Consider the following 24,996-nt stretch of genomic DNA (forward strand, 5'->3'; position numbering starts at 1 on the left):
ACGGGATCCAATTGAACATCTGATGTCTCCCGATTTTGATAATTCTTCAATTCGTTTGTCTCTTTTATGCCCTGGAAGTAGCGATTCTGCGACAAAGACATATTACTAAACATTCAATGTCTGGCTATGTTAGTATTACGCGGACTATGGCCGCTCATTCGCAGCGTAGCTTTCAGCCAAGAAGGATCAAGAAAGAAAGAAAAAGGCCTTCTGTATTCAATCTAGATTAAAAAGAGCACCCATATATTTTAAATTGCCACACGGGTATTTTTTCCGTTTATTTATACCGCCATTACTCCTATGATGTCTACCATGCCATTGCCACGCCAATACCCAAGCATCAATGGGGAATAATCAAGCTCAGTTAATTCAATATTACTCCATTGTTCCATTATAAGCGTGGCCATCTTTCATGGCTGAGTCTCGACTTCAGACCACGCTCTCAAAATTGTGGAAATACTGTAGCCTGACGCAAGTGCTACTTGAGTGAGAGACACAAAGTAGTCAAATCGATTAATCTGCATCAGATTCGCCATTAGATCCAGTTCTAGAAAATATCCAAACAATCGCTCAGTAGGAAGCGCCGTGTTAAAAAGCCACCGCATATCCTCCGCTCAAATCGCATAATATCTGAGACTGCTGCTCGTGCTGTAGAGAGAAGATCGGCGTTGGTCAAAGATCCGGTATGTATTTGTGCGGGTGTAGCCATCTGATGCCAATTTCAGCCCTGCTATTATTGACATTTGCGACTTCATCACAAGTTAAATGTGTCTGACATTTACTCATGGCACGTCATATCCTGAGAGGGGCTGGAGGAACGTCGTCTGAAACTCTCTATAATCGCGGGGAAGAGATAGGAGAAAAGCTCATCTCTCCACAGGGGGCGCGGCAGTCATCGGTACTGAATTCCAATCCACATATCCATCGAACCATCCGCTTGGGTCGAAACCAGATAATAGATCGGTAGTCCATGATGTGTGCGCCATATTTCCCCAATTGTTCTCCATCTGCGGCTCTTGCACCCCATCATCCGCGAATAGTCCCATATCGTCCAGTCCGGCGCATTCGGTTTGTGGAATATGCATTGCCGCTTGCCAATCAGCCATTCTCTGGTCCGGTTCTGAGCGATTGTCGAGATGCATGTTTTCTGACCCTTCAGATACCAGCTCTGCCCACTTTTCTAATTTCGCTCTCGTAATTCGGACTTTTAGCGCAGTCATCATCCAGACATTCTTGTTTACTCTTTCGGTGTCCGCCGAGCATAATTGGAAAGTTGCATTGGCATGCTCGAAGCGGCCGGATATCGCGGAAAGAATTTCAGGAATATTAATCATCAGTCCAGGTTGTGTCTGTAGCTGTGTCCGCAGTACAGCCACAGCAGCTGCCAGGTCAGGGTCGTCCAGATCAGGGCGTGCCGTTACACGTTGTCCCCGTGGCATTCCGCATTTGTCTGGCGTCATGTTCGGGTCACACTGTGAGTTTCCCATATCGGAATTATACAGGGCAACGTTGGGATTATTCGCACTCGGGTCGTCTGGCATAGTGGTTTTGCCCTCGTACATTGCTCTGGGAGTCGCCAACCTTGCCCATCGGGCTAACATGACGAGAGCGTAAACAAGGTGCGAGCCCACTGCGGTGGTTTGAAAGTAGTATGTAGAGATAGGAAGGGAGAGCCAAGAATTAAACCACGCCGTGAGAGCGGCGCTTGACTGATATATCTTATCGAGCGGTGAATCCGTAGCCATGGATACAGAAGAAAGAGATTTGGACAGGGAGCGGATCAGGTTCTTATCGACAACCGGAGGCTCGTATAAACGAAGCCTGGCGCTATCTAGGAAAAGCTGAAAAGTTTCTATGGCAGATGTTAGTCAGATAGATATTATGACACATAGTATACATAAAAGTACTCACTGTCTTCTTTCAAATGTTTAGGCATTGAGTCCCGAATTTGGTTGAGCTCGTTTTGAAATGCCAAGACGTAAGCTGACACAGGAGCCGAAGGAACAGAAGAAACTTCTTCTGAGGCTCTGTCTCTAGAGTTGAGTTCAGATATTCGTTCCGTCAACCTTTGTATCTTGATAAGATAGACAAGAGAGATGTCGCTTTCATATTCTGGGTGTTCTTCGAGGTGCCGCATGCAGTCTTGGAGGTATCCGTTGTATCTCATAGGTTCAACTCTTTGAAAATTCATGGATATCCTGCAGGATGAATAGTAAGTAAACAAGTTATAGCAATTGGCTGAGGTAGCAAGGAAATGACTAACACTGATGCCCAATACCACGCCCCGGCAAAAGCTCGCCTCTCTTCATTACTTCGGCCATGTATTTCTGGTGGACGGACGACCATTAACCGGGTTCGTTCATGCACGCCCGGTGGTTTACCCAAGCCCATGTCACCAATCAAACTCCCGGCCAAGGTTATCAAGTTGCTTAGTTGCCCGTGGAGACAACAGTGGTATTGCTGATATCCCAACATGACTATGATTCCTAATAGCAGATCCAGAGACTTTTCCGAGCGGATAAGCAGGTGATCCGCAAGGTGTTTCATCAAATGATACATCTGCGCCCTCATCGACCTGATACTTCGAAACGAGCTAACCATCCGAATAGCTGCCATTAGAAATGGCCGTCTTGCCGCCAAGACGGCTGCCGAGACACCTGGTGGGATTATGACAAAGGGGTGGACAGGTTGAAGATTCTTTCGATAAAAGTCAAGAAGCACCTCGTCTGGCTCTGGGGGCGGAGGTGCCTCCATGGTATCCGGATGGCAAATGCATGATTTCGGTGTAAAGGAGTTGTACGATGGGTCGATAATCCAAGTATTGGCTTGGTTAGATATGCTAGGGATAGCGCTGGACGGGCTTGAGAACGGGGACGGGCGGTCAGAAGAGCCTTCTGTTCCCGGGTCTTCGATGTCGTCTTGTGAGTGTGGGTCACTCTGAGCTCCAGATAGCTCTCCGGATGCCTTGAGAAGACTGACAAGGCCATTCAACCGCTCTTCGATCTGCGCCGTTCGACTACCCAGGGTTTGTTAGATCGGAGATTCAAAGGGAATTCCAGAATTCTCCACGATTAAAGCTGCTAGCGCCATCGAAACACCGAATTCCCGTTCAAACGGAGTTGTTGCATCAGGGGCCGGGAGCCGAGCTAATACATCTCCGGGACGGCGTATAACGAATAGAGTCGCAGCTGGGATATTGCATATAAAGAGAGGGAAACGGAACTTTCGGACTTACGAAGGTTTGGCCTGCCTCTTCTTTCGAGGTCGATGGATCTGGTTGGAACACTCTTTCAGGAGCCTCTCACATCTATAAGTCGTGACAACAGCAATGGACTTGTTAGTTGGCACTCAATAAAGGTACAGAAAGGGCGATTTAGCCGTTCATTACGGAACAATGAAAAAACAGAAACGCAAAATGAGGATAGAAACGGTTGATACTGGTGACTGCCCCATCCCACTCTCCATCCGATGTCATTTCCCCCGTGTTAAGCCCAATGAGAAGACGCAAAAAAGCGAATAAATAAATAAAATAAAAAGGGTCTCAGGACTTTTAGCTCTTGTCCCTCGTTAGCTCACCTGTCACATTTAGCTCCCGGAGCTTCGTTTGATCGTATACACTTCGCCTTTGCGGTAGCACAGGGAGCGCAGGCGGCTCCCCATTTTGCCGTGGGCAGCTTTGGCCTCTCGGCCCTGGAGCTGTTAGTGGTAGTTGCCGAGGGTTCAGCATCCATTGTTTGCTTGCTCTCGTTATGCCCGCCCTAGGTTATGCAAGCAATCAAAAAGAGGGTACATGGTCGGCCAGGTCTTTTTTGCGAGACGGAAGTAGAATGAAGTCCGGCGGGCTTTCGATTTTAAAGGATGCCAGAGACCATTCTCAGAAACGACCCTCGAAGACTCAACGCCTCAAAGCACAGCTGCTTGGGACGGCCTTTTCGCAAAAGTCCGGACTTCCCTCAGCGGGGCGCTTGTCGGGTCTCAGGCGGGATGATTGGCCAATCTGGCACGCCTCGCAGCTCCGGAGAATATCCTGGTCAAGACGCGGAAAATCCCGATGCGTAAAGGCATGAAAAAACGGGCGAGATGCGCAGCCAGAGTAGGCAATGGGAGACATCAAATAGCCTGAGGCGGCCAGCCTAGTCCGGAGGCCAAGTATCCGACGAGGTTCTCGCTCATGCCGCTTGAGAGCTCCTGGATCGCTCCTTGCTGTTTTGATGCCTGCCCAGCTGCTGCTGCCCCACCCGACGCATGGACATCGAACTTACGTGTATCAGTATGGACCGTTCAGCTGGGAGGAGCGGGCTAGTCCTCACTGGGCAGTACATCGCCCACTTGCGACATGCTTAGCGCGTCATGGGCCAGCTAGTCCTAAACAGGGAATACAGCATAATCCGTCTCGGCCGATTACTATTGTACCACTTGCCAGTTCCGTTTCTGAGCTGTCTCCAATTAACCTTATTATTGCGGACTTTGCGTGCTAAGGGTATGCTTATTCCGCGTGCTTGAGCTCAACCCGCGGGAATGATCCAGCAACATGTAGAGTAGAGCACAAGAGCTTAGTCAAGCATGAGTCAACTGAACTGTAAATAGCATCGACGCATGAGTTGGTTGTTTGTCTTGTCATCAACCAGCAACACGTCACGTCTCACTGTTACAACTTCTTACCACCATTACAAAGATCGACACGGAAGACGGATATGCTCTTAGTTTCAGAACCAAAGACTCAGCCCTGTGGCTGGACCTTTCTCTTCTAGGAAGCTAAAGTAACGGAAAAGCAAAACAAACGCTATTGAATACATCTGTATGGTACATGAGGCTCCAATGGTTACATGGTAGAGCTGCTCATCGATAGGTGCTCCTCGACTCCTGCATGCCAAACTCAGCCTCTGTCTAGGCCATTATCTCATGACATCCACGCCTCATTACTTATCCACTGGTCACAAAAGAAAGAAACAAATCAATGTAAGCCATAGAAAGAAACCGCGTTCCAACCTCCTATTGGCCCGCTTATTTAGACTTGGAAACTCCAGCCCCAATGACACCTGGGAGCTTTTCGTCTCCAACGTTGTAGAGCATAGTGACGGACAAGGAGATAGTTCCAAGCATAAGCAAAGTGAAGCCAGCAAAGAGCCAGAATGGGACGCTAATGTCTTTCTTGGCGCACGTAGGCCCCGCCCAATGGGTAAGAGGTCCGTTTTCTTCGGTCCTAGTGCTAAGGCAGTGGCATGCAAAGCAGACAGGGGCGCGGCCGCTGGCACCGGCATCTGCAGATGCGTACTTGTTCAAGCACTCTCCCTGGTGTGAGCAATTGCCGGTCTTGGAGACGCAGCTGTCCAGGGAGTCGAAGCAGGCGGGAATAGCTCCTGCGGGGGCTCGGAGGGTGTTTTGCGCCGGGGAAGTTGGTTCCGCCGCGGCCGCGGTCTTATGAAAGTGGGAAATCACCCGCTCCGCCTGGCGCTTGTGAAGTGCTTGGGCCTGGCTCGACAATTTACCAACGCCAGTGAAGAACAGGAAAGTTGTTTGCACTTCGCCAATCTCACCAAGCGAGGTCAGCCGTGGGAAGCTGTCGATCACGTCGTCCAAGCGTTCGGGGTTCTATAAAGAAAGATGCGGCGTTAGTTCGGGTTATTTTCTTCATCCCATCCACCATATACAACAATTCATCCAATACTTTCAATGCGTACCTTTTGGATATCAAAACTAGCCAGTAAACTCTTTCCCTTCCAGCACCGGGACTCGACTGGGTTGGTCATTTCATCATAAGAGCAGCTGATCCCTTTTCCTTTTACAAGCTGGGACGGAGGCGGTTCAAAGCCCGTCGCCCATTCCAGACGGTCGATATGAGGCACATCGGGGATAGTGAATGAGGGCTGTCGCTGTAATTTCGCTCTGGTCTCTTTCATCTGCTCGTCCGTCAAGCCCTGGAGCGCAATGAACAACTGCTTAGGCTCCTGGGCGAGCTCATCAAACAATGGAGTAGTGACGCCTCCATATCGATTCATCAACGAAACCACCTCTTCGACATCGACGTCGTCAGGAATATCGCGGACCAAGGAAAAGGAACCGGAATCCGCCAGCTTCAGCAAGATGAGTCGAGCAACGCTGCTGGGGATGGACGGCGGCGATGCGGATTCGCGATTCGGTAGAACGTAAACGTCGGCGGCGGGCTGCGATGCTGCAGCGCAGCTCACAAGTGCTGCGGCAATCCCCAGCGAGAGCTTCATGATGATTTTCGTCTTTGTCGAAGCTATCGAAGCTGTCGTGGATGATGAAGGCGCGCAAAAAGGGCTCGGCATCAACAAGTTGCACCGAGAATATGAAGTACGTAGGTGACGCCTCAGGTGCATGCTAGCTGGATGTGGTTGGCGCGTCGGTGGTGGCGGTACAATGTTCCGGTCAGACCCCTGCGTAACCACATGCGACAAATGTGTAATCCGATTGCCTTATCATCTCTGTAGAACTTCATTATCCATCGCAATAGCTTCAAATACACCATGCGCTTGCTCTTTTGACAGAGGCTTTCTCTTCTTCCTTGATTGTATTTTTTTGATCTTTTGCCGTTTGCAAGCGCACATAATCCACCAAACAGCCGGGATGCTGCGGCGCGCAGCGGTCGTTTCGCGACAGCGACACGCAAACCTTATATCGAAAGCCTCATCACATCTCCCCGCCCATCGCATCCCTTCCGTTAGCCGACAGATATCCTTTCTACCATGGCGAAATAGACCAGCGGCGGAGGGGCTTCCGGTTTATTTTGCGAAGCCCGTTGTTCCGCCCAAGCCAGGTTCCTTCCGACGTCGCATAAAGTAAGCAGTTGCCACCGCTGAGCCGGCGCGATTTTCCCAGAGACTAATATCAAATCACAGCCGAGCCGTTTTTACAACCATAGCCGTATATGCCTGCTGGCAGATATTTGCAACCGTCGTCTTTGACCCGCTATTAGACTGGGCAGATCACGAATGGGAGGCTTTGTCAGAGAGAGAAAAGAAAGAGATGGAGGATATGGCGGATGAAGACGAGCCGATTCTGTTCCTCCCGTTCCCATTTACGACAAAGGAGGTCAGACAACCGCCGTACAAGGGCTCCGATCCCGAGTGGGCAACCTTCATAGCTGTTAATAAAGACCAGCAGTTGCAGAAAGACATCAAGAGTAAGTACCTAGGCGCAGGGAAAGGCCTTTGAAGCTGCATAATCACTAATTGGCTATCTTCATAGTGGGCCTGGCGGAGCTGATACGGCGAGGCGTGGAACGAAATCCCGCCTATGTTCAGTTACTCGGTGGCCGGGATATCAAACTCAAAAAGCTATGGCTGGATATCATTTATCCCCCCGCACCGCCACCAAAACACTATGTTTCTGGGTAAGACATGAAGTCACCAGCGTTTGCTTCGACATGTACATACTAATGCTTATGTTTTACAGCATCATTATTGATGATGATGGCATATTCTGGGGCGATCGGCCGATGGACTCGCTGGCTGCCAACCACGTCAACACGGCCATATACCCAAAAGCAGTAGCATTATCGGTATGGGCATTTCTTAATTCATTGGCCAGGCAGACCGCCCAAGATATTGGTAAAGTATTGGGATTTAACACGCCACCTCCACCTGAGGCAACATGGCAGGCCGCCATTCTGAATCGTATCAAAGAGCAGGGAGAACTCGGGACAACTGGCAAACAGACGGTCAAGGTTCCAGGGCAGCCGGATAAGTCCAACTTTCCGGTCCACACCGGGATCAGCGAAATACCCGGCACCCCATTCAGTGGTGTAAGCCAAGTTGATCCTCGGATTCAGGCAGCTCTTCAGGCCGCTACCGTTACATTCACGAAGAACTGGCAACCTGCGAAGCAGCCACCAAGCAGGGGCTGCATCAGAGTTGATGGACTAGTAGAGTTGCAGGGAAAGTCTGCCGTCATGGCTGTATACGTCCTGGGGTGGTATGACCCTAAACAAAGAAAGTACATGGGCGTCCAGACTGGCTTGAAGCATCTCATACAATTAAAGCAAAGACCAGCTGGTGGGGGCTAGTTTGGTGGATGTTGATACGAGCACACGGCATTTGTCTATTTTTTTGTCTTTTGGTACGGCTTTATATGGATGTACAATATGGACCACGCAGCAGCATTACGGTATGGCATGGCATGGCATGGATCGGCGCTGAGGCTTTTGCCTCCTTTTTGGGTTCTTTCTTTTTTTTTTAATACGATACCACCCCTAGATCAGATGCTAGAGAGAACGTGCTCGTACAACATGGGACATTACATGTAACAATGGCAAGTACAAAGTTCTAATTTTAGATGGCTCTCTTCTCACTAATTGTGCTCGTATTTGATGTTTGGTCTATATGCGTAGCAAATGCGTCACATTGTAATACATTAATAATAGGGCATCCGGGGAGTTGGGGAAGCTCATAATAAGCATCAACCCATGGGAAGGGTCGAGATACAGGGTGATTTACGGGGAGTTAGGGATTAAGTGTTCGGAGTTTCCGAAAGACATTCCGAATAAAACAATAAATAATAAATAGATAAACAACTAAAATAAATATATAATTGCTAATTGCAACAGGAAAGAGTACCACTTCCGAAGTATTATCTGTCAGACGAAAAAATAGAGTTGCGGAAGTTGTCATCCGACGCCTTACTGCATATTGAGCATCATCCTAGACTACGGTACCTAGCTCAATGCCTAGATATAGTACTATTCTCGTGTGTCTTTGCGCCTTTTTTTAAGTGCTAGACTTGACATGGAGCGGAAAACTACCCGCACTGCCCCGATCCAGACAAATTAACCACGGACTCATGTGTCACCAGGCTTATATTGTACGTGCCACTAATGTCAGGGCGAGTCATGCCTAGAACCTCCGGGTTTAAGCCTGAGTCGTCCGCGGAATTCCGCATCAAGGCTTGGTGTTCCGGATGTTCAAAAGAGTTTTGATCTTTATCCACCGTAACTTGATCGGGAAGTTGTAAGATTGAATCAATCCTGTGTGGTTGGTTGTAGTCTTGGTAAGTGGCTCAGTAGGTGAAACAAAAAGTCTGACCAAAAGAAGAAAAAGAAAAAGAACTAAAAAAGGACAATATGTAAAAAGAAAAGAAAGAGAGTTGCCTAGCGAGCATGGGAAGATGATCATAAGTTGACAGCTCATATTGCGCTACCGTAATGAGCAAAGTCAACAAGTTGTTGATTCGTAAGGAAACTGCTAACTTGTGCGACTTCAATGCCTCTAAGTCGAAGTACAACTAGTGTCACCTTAAGCGGCGCTATTTCATTAAGAAACTCGATTACTATCATTTAGCAAATAATCATGACATCTTTAGGTATCGTCTCGCAATATGTCTGCAGTTAATTCATAAGATCAAATGACGATGCGGTTTCGGCGGTTTTGTCGATAATTTGTCACTATCTATTGTCAAAGCTCGGAAAGTCTTCACTGGTTCTATAGTTGGTGTCTCCTTAATACCAATGCAGTCAGAATAACAAGCATGCCAATAGCCGAGCTAATCATTCCAATAATAGCAATATTACTACAGGGGAGCAACATGTTCTTCTTGGATTACGAAGCATTTACCCAATGTGACGCAAGTCGAGACATTACTGAAAAATGTAATAGTTGAAGTTACCTAGCTTTACTACCGCTGTATCTGCGCTACGGCGGGTATTGCCAAATACAGCACGGCTCCGTGAAGAGTGGAAAGGATCTCCCCGAATATTCATCCGTGTCCGCAGGGAAGACCAAAAGAGTAGTACGGCGGTTTATTATTAAGACGCCTTGGAAATGCGGATTCTGGAACACGACGTTTGCGGCATAGCAGCGGCACAGCATTGGAAGCCCCCCTGCGCTATCGGGCTATCAGATCAGGAGTTGATGTGCGCATTAGTGCTGATACTTAGCGAAGACCCCCAAGGTCGGCGACCTGCAACAGGGATAGTAGTGTCAGCAAGCCATGCGACGAGAGCCTTGCAAGAGACCACATGTAAATCCCTAACCTTGCCTTGACCCCCATTTACGGAGTTGGGGGATACAGTACGTCTAGGTAACATGTTTTCAGTTTCACAGCAAGCGAATAGTTGAAGTCTCTGTCAGGTTGATAACGAAAGACTTCTTGTTTTACTTCAATTCCCATTTCATTGACATGTTGACATTCTTAGCTGATCAAAACAAAGAAAGGATACAAGAACCATGGCCCACATCTTGCTGACCATCAAAAAGGTGGCGTCAGCCATAATAAGCATATAGCTTATTCGGACTTCGCTGGCCATCGAACTCTTCTCTCCGCACGAACGTACAGATTGTCTGGCTTGATGACTACCTGGTTTGGATCGTACTGAACGGCTTCGTCCATTTTGGCCAGCGTGAACTTGTAGCGGTATACCAATTTGGGTAGGAATATCTTGACTTCCTCCAATGCCAAGTTGAAGCCAATGCAGCCACGAGCTCCCGAGCCAAAAGGCTGAAACGATCCTGCTGGGCGATTTTTGACTTCATCAGTGTCCCAGCGGTCGGGATCGAAGCGTAGAGGGCTGTCCCATTGCTTCGAGTTTGTGTGGAGGTGGTGTAGAGCCAAGATGACGAGGGAGTCCTTTTTCATCTTGTATCCTCCGGGTAGAATCAGGTCAGTCTTGGCTGTACGGCCCGGTTGGAACGATCCATTGTGTCGCCGCTGTGTTTCCTTGATGTACTTATCCAAAAACTTGAGGTTGTGGGTTAGCTCTGGTGTAGCGACTGTATCTTCGTTCCAATCATTGTCGATGAGCTCCTGGAGGATGCGATCTTGCATTCCTTCATAAAAGACTAGGCCATATATCAACCAAGAGAGCAGCGCTGCTGTGGTCGAAAAGCCAGCGCCGGCGATGACAGTTACACCTAGAGATGCATGATCTTTACTCAACCTGTTTCCTTTACTGTCTCGTGCTCGAACAGCAAAATCTGGTGTCAAGCCTGGTTAGCATATCAATATCTTTAAAAAGCATAGTAAGTAGTTGCATACCGATCAAGTTGTCTACTTCTAAAGCGGCGTCTTGCAGTTCAAGTTCTTTTGCACCCACTTTGGCATTCTCAACTTCCTCCATTTTCTTATCCAACCGCTCGCGAATCATCTTAGTAACATTGCGGAGTTTCTGAGGGTCCCCAAAAGGCAGACTGCCGTACCAAGAGCCATAGCGATTCACTTTCCTGGCCAGCATCAAGATTTCAATGATCATGGACACTATCTCATCAAGTGGCGTATCCGGTGATGCAAAATGACGAACTTGCATACCCAAGACGAGCTTGACAATGGCTTGAGATGTTAATTTCAGCATATATGGGAATACATTCCAAGCTTCGCTATCTTTGTCTAGTTGATCGAAGACGGAAAACGCGTCCTCAATTGTATCCTGCAGTTTCGGTGCGTAGTGCTTCACAGCCTTGGGGCCCAAGGCTGGAGGGAAGAACTTGTGATTTGCACGCCAGCTGTCAGTGTCTGTACTGCCGAAGAAGATGCCAGCATCTCCCAAGTTGAAGGCGTGTAGAGGGTGCCCATCAATGACACCCTTGGTGAAGAACTCGCTCTCGGTAAAGAAGATGTTTGTCAGATTGGGGTCGTTTGTGTAATTCCACGTAGTACCGAAGGTGGTGACCGCAAAAAGCTTGCCATATGTTTCGAACAGCCTTTGATGATTACCAAGATGGTCAGGATATATCTGAGTAAAATTGCCAAGATACGGAAGCCCTTTGGGTCCAGGAATCTCGCGCACTGCGCCGCCGTCGATAGAGATTGCAATGGGTCCATCAGCAGCAAGTACATCTGCTACTGATGTAAGGAATTGATCATCAGACACAAATCCAACACCTTAAGTCACAAGCTGTATCAGTAAATTATGCTGTATCTTTTCTCTCAGGATTAAGCACTTACCACGAGGTTCCACGATGGCAAAATGTGAAGCAACAAGATCTTGCAAGTCATCAAAATCCAATGATGCAGAGACTTCGAACTCTATCGCAGTAGATGGCTGCTCTCCCAAGAGATGAAAAAGAGTAGACATTGTGAGAACAGGTAACTTTGCTAGTATATGCCAAACTGTTAAAAGGCCCCGAACAAGACGGTCTATAAACTCAACCAGTGAAATTCTTTCGATGTTATCCAAAGATTGGAGGGAACTTTGTTCTTAAGTGGTTGCTTTATTTCTTGTTTAATTATTTCATCTCTCGCCACAGGTTGCGAATCATCCTCCGCGGAGCCTCCTGATGGCGGGGGAAATAATCATCGTTCGGGTAACTCTAAGTCGGCAGCCGATTTACAGCATCATGTCCTCGGAATGAGATCACCTCCTAGAAGATTATCCGAAACATGTTATACCTCGGGTTTTGCAGCCAAGATTTGTGCGCCCTACAGGGAATCGTATAATTTATAATTACTGATGAACTGACCTCGGTTTCGGCCACCTCCAGATAGGTAGGAGTATGTAATGTATAAGGCCCTCAAGACCCTGGCACGACCCCTTTTGGGAAATAAAACTCACATCGAATCTCGGACATATTTAGCGGCCTGAACCGCCGCTAAAAAGGTCGATATAACGGCAGTGGCTTCGATGGCGCCTGATTACTGATCCCCCACACACTTCGAGTCGGACAGAGAAATTGTTCCGAGGAATTTGTAAATGAATCGGCTTCAAAAGAGTCGGGTCGGTTTTAAGGTTGTGTAAATGGGTGTGTTCCAAGATTTTCGGTGTCTGGTTTCTCTGTAACATAGTAAAATCAGGGTGAATGGAGAATGTTGCGTGATATTTTGCGGCAATGCTCTAAACAAAGAAAAAAGCCACATGGGGGTGATTTAGGCCATGCCAATGCCAGTCAGAGAATGATGACTTTACCAACTTTCAATATAACATACGTCTATAAACTTCTGTAATTAGGGGTACTGGTCGGTATAATCCAGCACTTCTATCTAGCGGTTTAAAAAGAAGCCACCACCCATTCTAGCAACGTATCAACGTCGCCCTTTCTTCATCTTGCGTTTTTTCCGTGGGAGGTCTATATATCATTATGGCAGAGGCTACAGAATACTCCCATAAAGAAATCGAGCTGCACAACAGTGCAGGAGATGCGTGGATGGTTATTCATGGAGAAGGTGAGACGGACCAAGGACTCTCCTTGGTCTCTATAGGAGCAAGCTAACATTCTCCCATAGTCTATGATGTGACCAAGTATATCCAGAGCCACCCTGGTGGTGTGGACGTGCTGATAGAGGCAGCTGGCACCAACGCTAGCGAGGCTTTCGACAATGCCGGCCACTCAGACGATGCATTCGACCTAATGGTACCACTACGAATAGGCAAACTCAAAGGATACAAGAAAAGGAAAGCGAGAATAGCACTCGCCAAACCATCAACGCCTCCGAAAAGCAACACTTCGCCATCTACAGAGAAGAGCATGTCTGACACCGCCAAGTACACCATAGTATCACTTGGTACCGCTGCCTTGTACTACGGTCTTACTACGTCCGGCGTGGATCGTGATATAATGTCTAAAGCCTCTTCGCTTGGCAAGAACCTAATCACATTTACGCCTAAGTGGGCTGTCTCTTCTTCCACTGTTGTTTCTTCCTCCTCTTCAAAGCCTGGCTTTTTAATGGGATTGCTAGTTGGAGCCGGTGTCCTGGCATCAGTCCATACCTTGATTGCCCGTAGACTGCTCCAGATCGTCGTTTCTCTAGACTCGCCAAAATACCCCTACCATTTCAAGGTGCCAAAGGCCCCTGAGTTCAATCTTCTACAGCAAAGGGGATGGCTAGACTCGGAAGCAGCTGCATCTGCGATTCCACTAGCTAAAAAAGAGCTGGTGTCGCCAAACGTATACCGTCTGACATTCACCTTGCCCTCTTCGCATCCCATACTTGGTTTGCCAACAGGTCAGCATGTTGCCATTACTGCAGTTATTGACGGGGAAACTGTAACACGATCCTATACTCCGACGTCGAATAACGCCGACAAGGGCATCCTGGAGCTCCTTATCAAGGTCTATCCCGACGGGAAAATGACAAATGGCTACCTGGCCAACCTAAACATTGGTGATGAGGTTCGTTTCAGGGGTCCCAAGGGAGCTATGCGGTACTCTCGGCAACTATGTAAGAAGATAGGCATGGTAGCTGGTGGCACCGGGATCACGCCTATGTTCCAGATTATCCGGGCCATATGCGAAAGCGACCGTGATACCACGGAGATCAGTCTCATTTACGCCAACCGAACAGAGCAGGATATCCTTCTCAGAGAGGAGCTAGATACTTTTGCTAGGCGGTACCCAAAAATCTTCAAAGTATACTATGTACTTGAGAACCATTCTTCTGAGTGGAAATTTGGATCTGGCTATGTGACGAAGGACATGATGGCTGAGATGTTTCCTTCCTCGAGCGAGGAGGGAAGCAAAGTTATGATCTGTGGACCACCTGGAATGGTTACCGCGGCCAAGAAGTCGCTGGTGAGCTTAGGGTACAAGCAACCTGGCGCAAGTGCAAAGATGAGTGACGAAATCTTTGTCTTCTAAGAAAGCTCTCTGTATCTTTGATCTCGGTATTGCTAGAAACTTTCTTATAAACCTGGGTTTCTTTTGTAGATTAGATTCCTCTATCCTATTGACAAATTAAGGTCCGTTCAGCATTGGTCATCTCATTTACGAATGGAAATGATACACACTTCATTCAGGTAGAACGAATAGATTAGATGGCATAACTCATAAGAGTGTATGCGTGACCTATTGGACAAGATTTTTGATTAGTAAATGTGAAATCATGTACAAATGTTAACCTTGGCTTATGTTTCCAAAAGGGAACATCAGATCTGAATCGGACACCCCTTTGACAGGCATCGTTACATTCCGAGGTTTTACGGCTGCCGGCACATAAGCGCACTGAATGATCAGCGCAGGGTCCATAGTTGGCAAAGGAGAAGCTTGGAACAAATATAGGCTACCCTAATACATTCGACGTCTAATTCCAAGGCCCTAATTGTCTCTTGCTTGTAAATTTCTTCGTTTGATCTCTAGTGGTAATTGACTTAAAATTGGTCTATTAATCACTCTAGTTATCCTGATTATTTCACAAATTGGGCCATATTCGATACACGTCCTCCATATCGGTATCTCGCGGTTAGCAAGTTGTGCAGTATCAAAGGCGGAAATGTAATCCAATGCCTATTATTCTTGAGAACTTAGCTTGTACATAGAATTCATTCAAAGAGTGCTCTGAAAATCCGATGCTTTCCCTGCATATACAGCGAATAGTACGTGGCGCCGTAGAAATACAGGTTATTGGCAGGGGTTGACTAAACAAATCTACATATTCATGAACCATGTATATGCGAGCTGACTTAAGCCAGCTCATATAACTCTCAGATTTGGAATGTCTGTTCTGGATTGTTGGTGTAGTTGAACATGATTAGTTAGAAGATTTTTGGAGTAAGAGCTATAATGAAATATCCTTAAGTCCACGACCAATTTAATGTCAACAGCGGCATCTCTGAGGAACCACGATTACTCACTATGGGACCAATGACAAATATTGCACCAGACTTTGTTTCTGACTTAAGATGTCTGACCAAGCGATATTACTAATGTGCGCTTCATGCCATTACCTCAATACTTACCGATCTATTTTATCATAAAGCACCAGTTATTATATGCCAGTGTAGTTCAACAACAGGAAGTGAATTAGGCGACTCAGCTGATATTTAAATAACATAACGTAAGCATTTACCTGCATCTGAATCATCCAACAGGAGCTCCACTGCAGTCCCGATTGAGAAGAGCTATAATACGAGCTCGGCTTTAATTTATCAGGCTGATGACAAGAATTTCCCTTTTCATCCGACCACATTGATTGATAAGCGGACTTGTACAAAACGTCGCAGTAGTTTTTTTACAAGCCAGTAAGATTATAGTTTGAATTACGGAGTAACATTTGCAGTTTCTAGTAATTCTTGGCGACTGGTCCACTATTCTACGATTTTCAGGACGCAGAGTTGCCAGGGTGTTGTGAATAAGCTTGGTATAAAGTTTGAGTCTTGAGAAACTGCGAGAACTATTTGCTCTGTGTCGCCAAAAAAGAGAGATATACCAATACGTTGATTAAACGTGTGCCTTTTATTTTATTTTATACACCTTCCCGAAGCGATATATGTCTCTTAGATTATCGAAAGGCGTATGAATGAACTAGTTTTATGCAAGTATGGAAGAGAGTGCATGTCACATGTTAATCACTATTTATTACATACAACTAACTTGGGTGTGCGTACATGGACTCGCTTATATAGTGTTTCCTAAATCAGGAACTCGCTTCCGGCCCAGTCTACGGTAGATACCATCACTAGCCGACCAACTGAACCGGCCATAAGGATCAAGCGTGCTTACACTAGTGCTTAGCTATAATCAAGTAAGCCCTTGAGTCCAGATCTACAGTCAATATGCGTCTGTTTACGAAGCGACCTATGACATGAATGCGTTTACGCTGTTACATGGCGCACCATCCATCCCCCCTGAAACTATCAATAAAATGATGAAGAAATAAATAAAATAAAAAGACAAATAAAAGGAATTAAAGAAAAGAAAATGACCAAAAAGAAATAGAAAAGGATAAACTATCTTTATCCATATGTCTCCTTATCCATGTCTTGAGACTAGCCTAGTACACACTACCAAACACTATCGTCTATCCAAACAACTAACTCCTCGGAAAGTCAGATGTTTAGAGAAGTTGATATGATGAAATAATCTCAATCACATGTATATACATCTTATCAAGTGCCTAAACTTTGAATTGCGAAGATAATCTGAGCGAGCTACAAAGAGTCTTGTATGACTTCTAAGACACTACATTATGCAAACACTTATATCCAGTATCCGGTGAAAGTGAAAGAAAGGGGGGAGGCGGTCAATAGTAGCAAGCTATCAATAATGAGATTGAAAGCCTCGGCAATCTAACTTATCTCGTCAACTCATACGACCTCTCTAAGCCACCGGAGTCTCATATACATTCTCGACCTCTAGCGGCTAGGCAGACGCATTTATATCCACCAATAGTCGCCACACACTATCTGATCGGACACTTTAAAGCTAGACATAGGGCGTGCTGCAGTCTTAAGTTAATTGATCAGTGTCCACTTTCCGCTTCTTACCGCTCCTGCCGCTCCAGGAAAAGTGTCTTGTATTTCCGTCTCACGAGGATATACGGAAAAAGGTGATTGTAGCTACAGATCTTCTCGCGGGTATGAGAGCAACAATGGCTCATAAGACCCATGTCATCATGGGAGCCGCTTGAACACCGATCGAGACCATAGAATTACGCTAAACAACTCGTGTGTAAATCGCCGGTCCGGTGGTAGGCAGACATGGTTCTCTTTCTTGCTTCTTTGCGTAGATGGACTTACACATTCAGCTGTGTTGCTGTTGAACATGCAGATGATTTAGTCCGATTACATACTCTTTGCTGCTTCACTAATCAAATTGTCATCGCCGAAACTACCCATTCCTTCAAGTCTTCGAATACACTTGCCAACTACCCCTTCTATCCCCCACGACCACCCAACCTGATTAATCCGTATTCAAAACTATCCGTTAACCATATCCGCCTGATAATCAGCAAAATATGCCAAGAATAGGACACCACAGGGGTCCAACATGACTCGGTTCACCTGCAAAATACGAAGTCGCATGAGTGGATAACCCTACTTTCAACAAAAGTAATCATTACATATACATTATAAAAAGCTCAGAAATTCCATTTTATCCATTTTATCGATTAATTCAAAACTAAAATAAATTAAAATAAACAAATAACTGGCCATTCTTCCCACCTACTTAGGTGCTTTACACGCGTCGCGTTTAACTGCGCCTGTTTTGTCTGGTATCCCCGATGCTTTATCCCCCTTATAGCCGAAAACCAAGATACGAATGGCCGAAAAGAGGCCTCAGCTACTATGTACTAGTATACAGACAGAGTGGCAATCCACACGGAGTCCCGAGCGGCTATCTGCAGGGCTTAGCAGCAGGGGAAGTGTTTTCTGGCTAACTTGGCAACTTACATGGGCCTGTGTGATTGTACTAAGCATCTAGGCTGCCATATTTTGCACCTATGGAAGGCTCAAAATTTTCCGTGTCACAATCTCCTAAAAAGTGACCAGTGTCTGTGTGTCTAACTGCTAGCGCGTTCCAACGATGATAATAGAAAATGAATATTGCAATGGGTGATTAATAATAAATATTATTCTTTAGTTTGGGCACACAAAAGCAGGGGTTGGAAGACGAATCTGTGTACATGAACAGTCATTTTCAGGGTCTCAGCCCTGTCTGACACGGAATGAGGAAAAAGCATCAATAACATCATGTTCTCATCTTCTCCGCTAAGAATATAGTAGGTACCTACCGGCTCTCGCTGCCCGAAATCCTAGGACAGGCACGGCATTATGCCTATCTTGCTTGCCCAGCAACACCAAAATTGTGCTACCCAAACTAACACGAAACTGGGATACGAGTATACGAAGAACAGAACGAGCATAGCATCCCACATGTTCCAAGTGGACGGTACAATCCCACGCCTTGTCCCGACGGCTCATGACGCGGCAAGCGGCAATACGGTCTTGAATCCCGGTCCATGTCTGCGCTCGGCCGAGATGATTAAAAAAAAATAAATAGAAAAAGACAAGGGAAAAAAAAAAAGAAATACTAGTAAAAGAAAATAGATTCAGACCCAGTCAGGGGCTCCACCCAAAGTCCCGATTTTGTCGAGTCGCTACCTGATAACTCCTACTGCAACCAGCCAACTCTTCCGATTCCTTACCAGTCATTGCGGAGCGTGTGCGGAATCCCGCATCTACCTCCTCCCATTTTGATCCCTCTTTGTTGCAAGGGGGGTACCGAGTTCGTCCGAATAATTCCCCAAAGAACTTGAAGCAGAAGCGGACAATCAAGCCTTTTCTAGAACGATGCCCGCTGACCAAGATTTACTGCGTCTAATATGGGCGTGACACGTTAATCAGTACTGTAAAGACTTCCAATTCCACTTCTGGTCCGCCAGGCTCTCGCTCATGTCGGGGAATCGCGGCAATGAGATGAGTTTCAATGACATTGAGCCCAGGATGCAGCATAACATCAAAAGCTCGCTCATGATGCGTCTGGTTGGGGATCGGTTGCATCAACTGTTTCCAAGGCTGCTTGTCCACCAGAGTCCAGAGGCTATACTGACGGTCTTGCAGAAACGTTGGCAGCGTCACGACGATCCAGATGCGAGTCTGCGTTGGCGGCAGGTTGATGGTTGCCGACTGTTGCATCTCCTTTGCGTTGGGTAAGATGGTGAGCAGCGTAGGGCGCTCATTTGGAATACTAGGATGTGTTTGGATCCGCAATTGTTCAATCAGCGCACTGTCAATTCCTATATCCAGAGTTAGCAAGCCCTATCAAACAGCGGCTTCGACATCATCAAGAACTTCGCGCATACCTTTGCTGGCAGGGCGGAATCTCCTCTGATCCGCATATCCATTAACGAGCGGGTTCGTCTGGAATGGCAGAGATGTAATCGTGGGAATAGGAGGCCGCACGGCAGGTTGTCCTGGTGCACCGGCTGGCATGCTACCAACTGCCGGGGATGCCCGAATGCCATCTTCCACCTTCAGCCCCAACCCTACCTGGGATGAGGGCGTTGGCGACGGCGCAGACGCCGAGACGCTGCGAGGAGCCTCGAGGTTGGCCGAGAGCTGGCCGGCACCGTTGACATTGCCATTGGTCTCTGAGGATGGGGCTACCTGAGGTGCTGGCGATGCTACGGAGCTGTCACGCCCGCCAACGTGGATGGTAATCTTCTTGGACGAACCAGGGGTTTCGGATCCTTGCCCGACCTTGAGTTTAATCTTCGGCTGTGATGGCTCCGAGACAGCTGCTTGTGCCTTTTTGAGCTGGCCGTAGAAAAATTTCTAAATCGCATTGTAAGATGTGTGAAGCATTTGAATTATGAAATCATACGCAACTCACCTCGAGCTCTTGTGCCAGAACATAGATATCGCTGCCTTCTTCGTTGTAGAAATACGCATTGGTCCAGAGGAGCTTTGTTTTCTCTTCAAAAGCACTCCAGCTCTTGAACTCGCTAACTCCTGTCGCGTCATTTCGTCCTTGCACGCCTTTGACCATCTTCTGCAGTTTCTTGATGGACAGAGGATCGGTAATGACCTTGTAGTAATCTCTCAAAGCTCGAGGAGGAAGATTGATGAAGGGCTCAAAATAGGCATCGTCATATCTGGAAATAGTTCACGTCAGTAAAATCTCAGGCTCAGCCTGGTTGGGTTGGTTTCACGCACTCTGGTTCCTGGTGTCGCAAAAGTTCTTCGACGATTTTTTCCTGAGCTTGTTGAAATGTAAGACCCTTGTATGGTACATTTTCGTATTGGTGATCGGGACGACTTGGCGGCGATCGAGCTCGAGAGCTTTCGTTATTCGAACTCCTGCGGGTACGGCTTCGCTTGAGTATAATGGCTTTCCGTCTCGATCTGGGCTCTTCATCTTCTTCAGGCTCCTCCTCGCCTTCGGCATCTTCGTCTTCTCCCTCAGCATCTTCGTCAGCTTCGGCATCCTCGCCCTCGGCATCTTCTTCCCCCTCTTCTTCTTCCTCCTCTTCATCATTCCCTTCCTCTTCATCGCCATTTTCCGGCGGCAGCGGGGTAGGCACAGCTTGGTAAGAGCGGTTGCTGTATGCAGGGTTCGTTTTGGTCATGTAGTTACTCAGTGCTTTGCGAACACGCTCAGCATCATCAAAAACTTGCGATCCTCTAGAATAATAGTCTTTTGCGTTGGCAATCATCCTTTTGAAGTAGCTCTCCAGCTCTGCGAGGCTCTTGAATTCGCCATCGATAAGCTTTTGTTCGATAGTTTCGAGGGAAATCGGCAATCGCGTCTTTTTGTAGTAGTCGGGGTTGCTTTGTCGTGGAACGAGCGTCTCAAAGTATGTTGCGACGAGACGACCACTTTCGAGTTACGGTTAGCGGGGACTCATTGTGACGGGAAACAAAAACCAGAAGCAGCAGCAGCGTACCTTTTATCAGCTGTCCGACGGATCTGCTCGAGGAACACCAATCCGTGCGCAGTGGTTGATTCGCGAGACTCGCCCTTGGAAAGATCGAAACCTTGCTGTACGGAGATGGTGGTGTTAGCGCGGAGATGATCTGCGATATGCAAGTGTGTAAGAGAGCTTCAGCAGGGCGTGTAGAATGCACGCAATCGAACAATGCAGGCGCATGCAGCTCCTTTGCCGCATGGTAAAAAAAAAACAATCCGTCGAGAAAAAAAGATAGAGGGTAGAGTCTCGAGGATAGAATCAAGCTGGGCCGTTACTCACAGCTACTCTGCGCCGCTTCGCCTGGCGGTCCTCCGCATCCGCTGCTCCTCCATTCGCCTTTCGCTTGGCCTCCATCTTAGTCTGGATGGTGAGCGTTACCGCAGGTTCATTCCCGTCCGCCGCGAGGGACCTCCTGCGCAGTCGTGGGGGCTCAATGGCTTCTTGAGTCCCGTGTCGCAAACCACGGCCTGGCGACGACTATCGCCAGCGTGGAATGACGCGTGTTGATGGATGCTTTTTTTTTTCAGTGGGCGGCGGCGCGCGCTATTGCTGCTTTGCTACGGAGCGGCGGTGGCTTCAATGCTGTGATATTTACCGCGCTTCTGGAGATGCCTGGCTGACTGCTAAGAATAAGAATATCGACGCTTGTTTGCGCTGTTCGCGGATACGAGACGCAGATGCGATGGATGCTGAGTCGTTAGTCCGAAGGGTTTGGCTTTTTCCCTTCAGGGCGCGGGAACAGGGAGTTGAGTGCGACGAACGGTACCTTGAACAATACAAGTTGCCAGGTACCGCGGCTGGCACTAGGCCCGATTGGGCCATGAGGCGGCAGCCTAAGGCAAAGAATTTGGCCTTCAGCTGCGGCTGTCAGCTGTGCTCGACATACATTGTGTTACACTGTTGAATGAACAATAAAAGCAATTGTATTATGCCTTTGTCACTTTACAATGATAATTATTTTCATTTGAATAGAGCCAATCTAGCTTCAGGCATTGATATGAAGTATGGGTTACTTGTTCTGTATATAAATAGAATAAGGGACCAGCAGCTGCTATGATCAACTGGTTTCGGGCTCTAGGCAGTTTCCGTGTCACAGCTCCACGAAAGCCTGGCTCACCAGTCGATACAGGTACCAATTGGTACTAAAACATCAAGTCTTGAACAAACCAGACGCCAAAAAGTCTACTCCAGCCCGATTATATAATGCAATCAAGGCTTGAATTGGCATGCCGGCAACACGCTTTATCTCCTACATTACAGACGAGCAATTCTTCAATCCTTCTTCCGCTTGCTTGCATCTCATCTCATCACACAGACAAATAAACCGTCAATCAATGCACGGTGGGGTCAAACTGCAGAACCCCACCATCAATGACGACTTGGGCTCCTTAAAAGCTATACCGCCTTGCTGCCTCAATCTTCCATAGCAGTCTGTGTACAGCCGACCATCTCATCTCATCTCCTCAATCCTCCATCTCTCAATTCCTCTCGCCATGTCAGCCGCCGCAGCTCCGGGCGATGCTCCCTCAGATGCTGCTTCAGGGCAAGCGGCGCCTCCAGCCGGGCGTCCCAGAGCCGGATCTATGCGCAGGCCGCTGCAGCCCCTGGATCTCCCCATTATCAAGCACCTCAATTCAAATAGAGTAATTCTAGCATCTGCCTCCCCGCGGAGGAAACAGCTTCTGCAGCAGGTATGGCTCCATGAGAATGGAAATGACACGGTAGTACAAGGTTAAAGTAACACCAGAAATTAGATGGGCCTCGCCAATTTGGAGATTACTCCGTCACTCAAGCCTGAGGACCTTGACAAGAAGGCGTACGGCCCCTGGGAATACGTCTCGACTACCGCTCGTAACAAGTGTCTTGACGTTTACACCACTACTTTGGAGACGCACCTTGCTTCTATCCCTGATCCTGCTCTAGTCATTGCCGCGGATACCATTATTGTTACTCGTGATGGGCGCATTCTTGAGAAGCCTCGGAGTGAAGCAGAGCACATACGAATGCTCAAGCACCTGCGCGATACACGCATGCACAGAGTGTTGACTTCGGTCTCTGTACTAGCCCCCCGAGAAGACGCAAGAGCTCCGGGCTACGACATCCAAAGCCACACCGAGGAGACCAAGGTCTACTTTTGGGAAGAGGGTAACGGGCTACCGGACGACGTCATTGAGGCCTATGTCAAAACCCGGGAGGGTGTTGACAAGGCGGGTGGATACGGAATCCAAGGCATTGCGGGAATGCTATTGGTGGAAAAGATTGAAGGGAGTGTTGACAATGTAATTGGACTGCCTGTTAAGAAGACGTTGACATTAGCGGAAAAGGTCATCTTCCAGCAGGACCGGGATGACTATGATGAAGAGGGTTCAGCTTCAGAATGATGAGTTTAGAGGTTTGATATGAGATTGAGATGGCTCCAGGCATTGCTCGGATGAACCATAAACATCACATACTTGTACTTTGTGTGACAAAAGCCCCAGTTTGATACAAAAGGAGTCTATCTGTAGCGTTGATAGAGCTACACGGGCATCAGACAATGACGATGTACCACAAAATTGGCGAGAACTCAATCAGTGTGCCCCAATTGCAACGAGAGCTGGATACAGAAGAGGAGGTTAATTTTCGAGTCTACATTGGTATTCCTTGTCGGAGAAGGAGCAACAACTGTTTAGCATGTGATTGGCGTCAGGGTACGGGATCGGGAGTCTCAGGGTCGTACAATTGCATGTGCTTGGCATGGGGCGCAGCTCGTCGAGGGGGAGACGGCAAGTTATGAAACGACAAGAGGAAAACAATTCCCGAGTTACAAAAGATTTTTTTTATCAAAAGTGACTCAATAACTCGTTGCTTATATAGAATTGAAATTACTTGGATCTACCGCCACGGAGAAGCAAAACAACATGGAAATGGAATCGAAAAGAGGGCACTTTTGGGGGAAGCTAGACGCAGGGACCGGCACTTCGGCCCCGAGAATCTGGGGCAAGATCCTTGCTCCAAATCCTAGCGCTGTAACAGGCGTGGTGGCTTTTTTTCCAATTTTAATTGCACGCGCCGCGCATGTGATCCCTCATCTCAACAATGACATTTCAAAACGCAACTCGACGGGGAAATCGTACCACACGTCGATAGAATAAAGGCCCCAAGCGGCGAATCGATTTGAAGCCGCCGTGCTACATCTCTTTTTTCTTCTTCTTTGTTTTTTATATGTCGTGCTTCATTCGCATCGATTAATTCTCAAGCTGCGGTTCCGTCATCGCTGGCATTCATTCACATATGCTTATCGCATCACACATGACCCGCGCAAAATGTCATCCTCACCAAGCCAAACCTCCGGCTCTGGCGACGCCAGCAAGGCCACGCCCTCGGGAGCAGCTGTAAACGCAGACGACAAGCCGCGACTTACAGAGGAGGAGAAGAAGCAGAACCACATTGCATCAGGTAAGTGAGAGAGAGAGAGGAAGCGGTTCTTCTCACGTGCGAGATGCCAATAAAAGACTAACGTCGCGCTCCCCCCATAGAACAAAAGCGTCGTCAGGCCATTCGCGAGGGCTTCGATCGGCTCACTGAACTTGTACCTGGTTTGGAAGGACAAGGTCGCTCCGAGGGACTGGTTCTGAAACGCACCGTGGACTACATGCGCGACCAGATTGTGCAGAGGCAGGCCTTGATTGAGCGTATCGAGCAGGCAGGCGGCAGCGTTGATCCCAAGTATAAAAAGTGAGTCTTCTGTTGAAGTTGAGCAGTGTCTATGGCGGAAATTAACACGATTAAAAGGGTTTCACCATTGTCAAGGCAAGGGCTCGGTCGGTGAATGGCTTCCCAATGTTTGCGTTGCCCCAACTTTGGGTGAGAGTCAAGGATCGAGCGAGACGCGGCCGCAAAGCCATCATGAAGCCAGCATAATCTCCCCATGACCGCTGA

At 47.7% G+C, this 24,996-nt stretch overlaps 8 protein-coding genes across 8 annotated transcripts; 4 read left to right on the forward strand and 4 right to left on the reverse strand.

Moving 5' to 3' along the window:
* Positions 1 to 186: 186 nt before the first annotated feature.
* On the reverse strand, positions 187 to 4,161 carry V8C40DRAFT_229893 (fungal specific transcription factor domain-containing protein). Its single transcript, XM_083212583.1, has 5 exons — positions 3,577 to 4,161; positions 3,236 to 3,307; positions 2,264 to 3,016; positions 1,912 to 2,198; positions 187 to 1,852 (listed from the first exon to the last, which is right to left on the reverse strand). Exons 1-5 carry the CDS (start codon positions 3,729 to 3,731, stop codon positions 867 to 869), a joined length of 2,253 nt encoding a protein of 750 aa, XP_083079092.1. The 5' UTR covers positions 3,732 to 4,161; the 3' UTR covers positions 187 to 866.
* An 843-nt stretch (positions 4,162 to 5,004) lies between these two features.
* V8C40DRAFT_260434 (DUF3844 domain-containing protein) lies at positions 5,005 to 6,221 on the reverse strand (the record flags this gene model as incomplete). Its single annotated transcript, XM_083219142.1, has 2 exons — positions 5,005 to 5,592; positions 5,682 to 6,221. 2 exons carry the CDS (start codon positions 6,219 to 6,221, stop codon positions 5,005 to 5,007), a joined length of 1,128 nt encoding a protein of 375 aa, XP_083079093.1.
* A 236-nt stretch (positions 6,222 to 6,457) lies between these two features.
* V8C40DRAFT_229897 (uncharacterized protein) lies at positions 6,458 to 8,303 on the forward strand. The gene is made up of 4 exons (XM_083212584.1): positions 6,458 to 6,803; positions 6,864 to 7,147; positions 7,213 to 7,357; positions 7,420 to 8,303. The coding sequence occupies exons 1-4, from the start codon at positions 6,592 to 6,594 to the stop codon at positions 8,027 to 8,029; spliced, it is 1,251 nt and encodes a 416-aa protein (XP_083079094.1). The 5' UTR covers positions 6,458 to 6,591; the 3' UTR covers positions 8,030 to 8,303.
* A 1,939-nt stretch (positions 8,304 to 10,242) lies between these two features.
* V8C40DRAFT_260436 (cytochrome P450) lies at positions 10,243 to 12,028 on the reverse strand (the record flags this gene model as incomplete). The annotated part of the gene is made up of 3 exons (XM_083219143.1): positions 10,243 to 10,931; positions 10,993 to 11,835; positions 11,899 to 12,028. The coding sequence occupies 3 exons, from the start codon at positions 12,026 to 12,028 to the stop codon at positions 10,243 to 10,245; spliced, it is 1,662 nt and encodes a 553-aa protein (XP_083079095.1).
* A 1,000-nt stretch (positions 12,029 to 13,028) lies between these two features.
* Positions 13,029 to 14,525, forward strand: V8C40DRAFT_279317 (uncharacterized protein; the record flags this gene model as incomplete). Its single annotated transcript, XM_083221214.1, has 2 exons — positions 13,029 to 13,113; positions 13,174 to 14,525. 2 exons carry the CDS (start codon positions 13,029 to 13,031, stop codon positions 14,523 to 14,525), a joined length of 1,437 nt encoding a protein of 478 aa, XP_083079096.1.
* A 3,810-nt stretch (positions 14,526 to 18,335) lies between these two features.
* On the reverse strand, positions 18,336 to 21,811 carry V8C40DRAFT_229903 (Bromodomain-containing protein). The gene is made up of 6 exons (XM_083212585.1): positions 21,355 to 21,811; positions 21,052 to 21,146; positions 20,321 to 20,983; positions 19,998 to 20,259; positions 19,468 to 19,939; positions 18,336 to 19,401 (listed from the first exon to the last, which is right to left on the reverse strand). Exons 1-6 carry the CDS (start codon positions 21,427 to 21,429, stop codon positions 18,983 to 18,985), a joined length of 1,986 nt encoding a protein of 661 aa, XP_083079097.1. The 5' UTR covers positions 21,430 to 21,811; the 3' UTR covers positions 18,336 to 18,982.
* Positions 21,812 to 22,076: 265 nt separating this feature from the next.
* Positions 22,077 to 23,876, forward strand: V8C40DRAFT_229907 (nucleotide diphosphatase). Its single transcript, XM_083212586.1, has 2 exons — positions 22,077 to 22,766; positions 22,830 to 23,876. The coding sequence occupies exons 1-2, from the start codon at positions 22,569 to 22,571 to the stop codon at positions 23,454 to 23,456; spliced, it is 825 nt and encodes a 274-aa protein (XP_083079098.1). The 5' UTR covers positions 22,077 to 22,568; the 3' UTR covers positions 23,457 to 23,876.
* A 504-nt stretch (positions 23,877 to 24,380) lies between these two features.
* V8C40DRAFT_260440 (uncharacterized protein) lies at positions 24,381 to 24,796 on the forward strand (the record flags this gene model as incomplete). The annotated part of the gene is made up of 2 exons (XM_083219144.1): positions 24,381 to 24,513; positions 24,594 to 24,796. The coding sequence occupies 2 exons, from the start codon at positions 24,381 to 24,383 to the stop codon at positions 24,794 to 24,796; spliced, it is 336 nt and encodes a 111-aa protein (XP_083079099.1).
* Between the last annotated feature and the right edge of the window lie 200 nt (positions 24,797 to 24,996).

This window comes from Trichoderma camerunense (assembly GCF_050948025.1).
Source record: "Trichoderma camerunense strain CBS 138272 chromosome Unknown V8C40scaffold_1, whole genome shotgun sequence".
Classification (NCBI taxonomy): domain Eukaryota; kingdom Fungi; phylum Ascomycota; class Sordariomycetes; order Hypocreales; family Hypocreaceae; genus Trichoderma; species Trichoderma camerunense.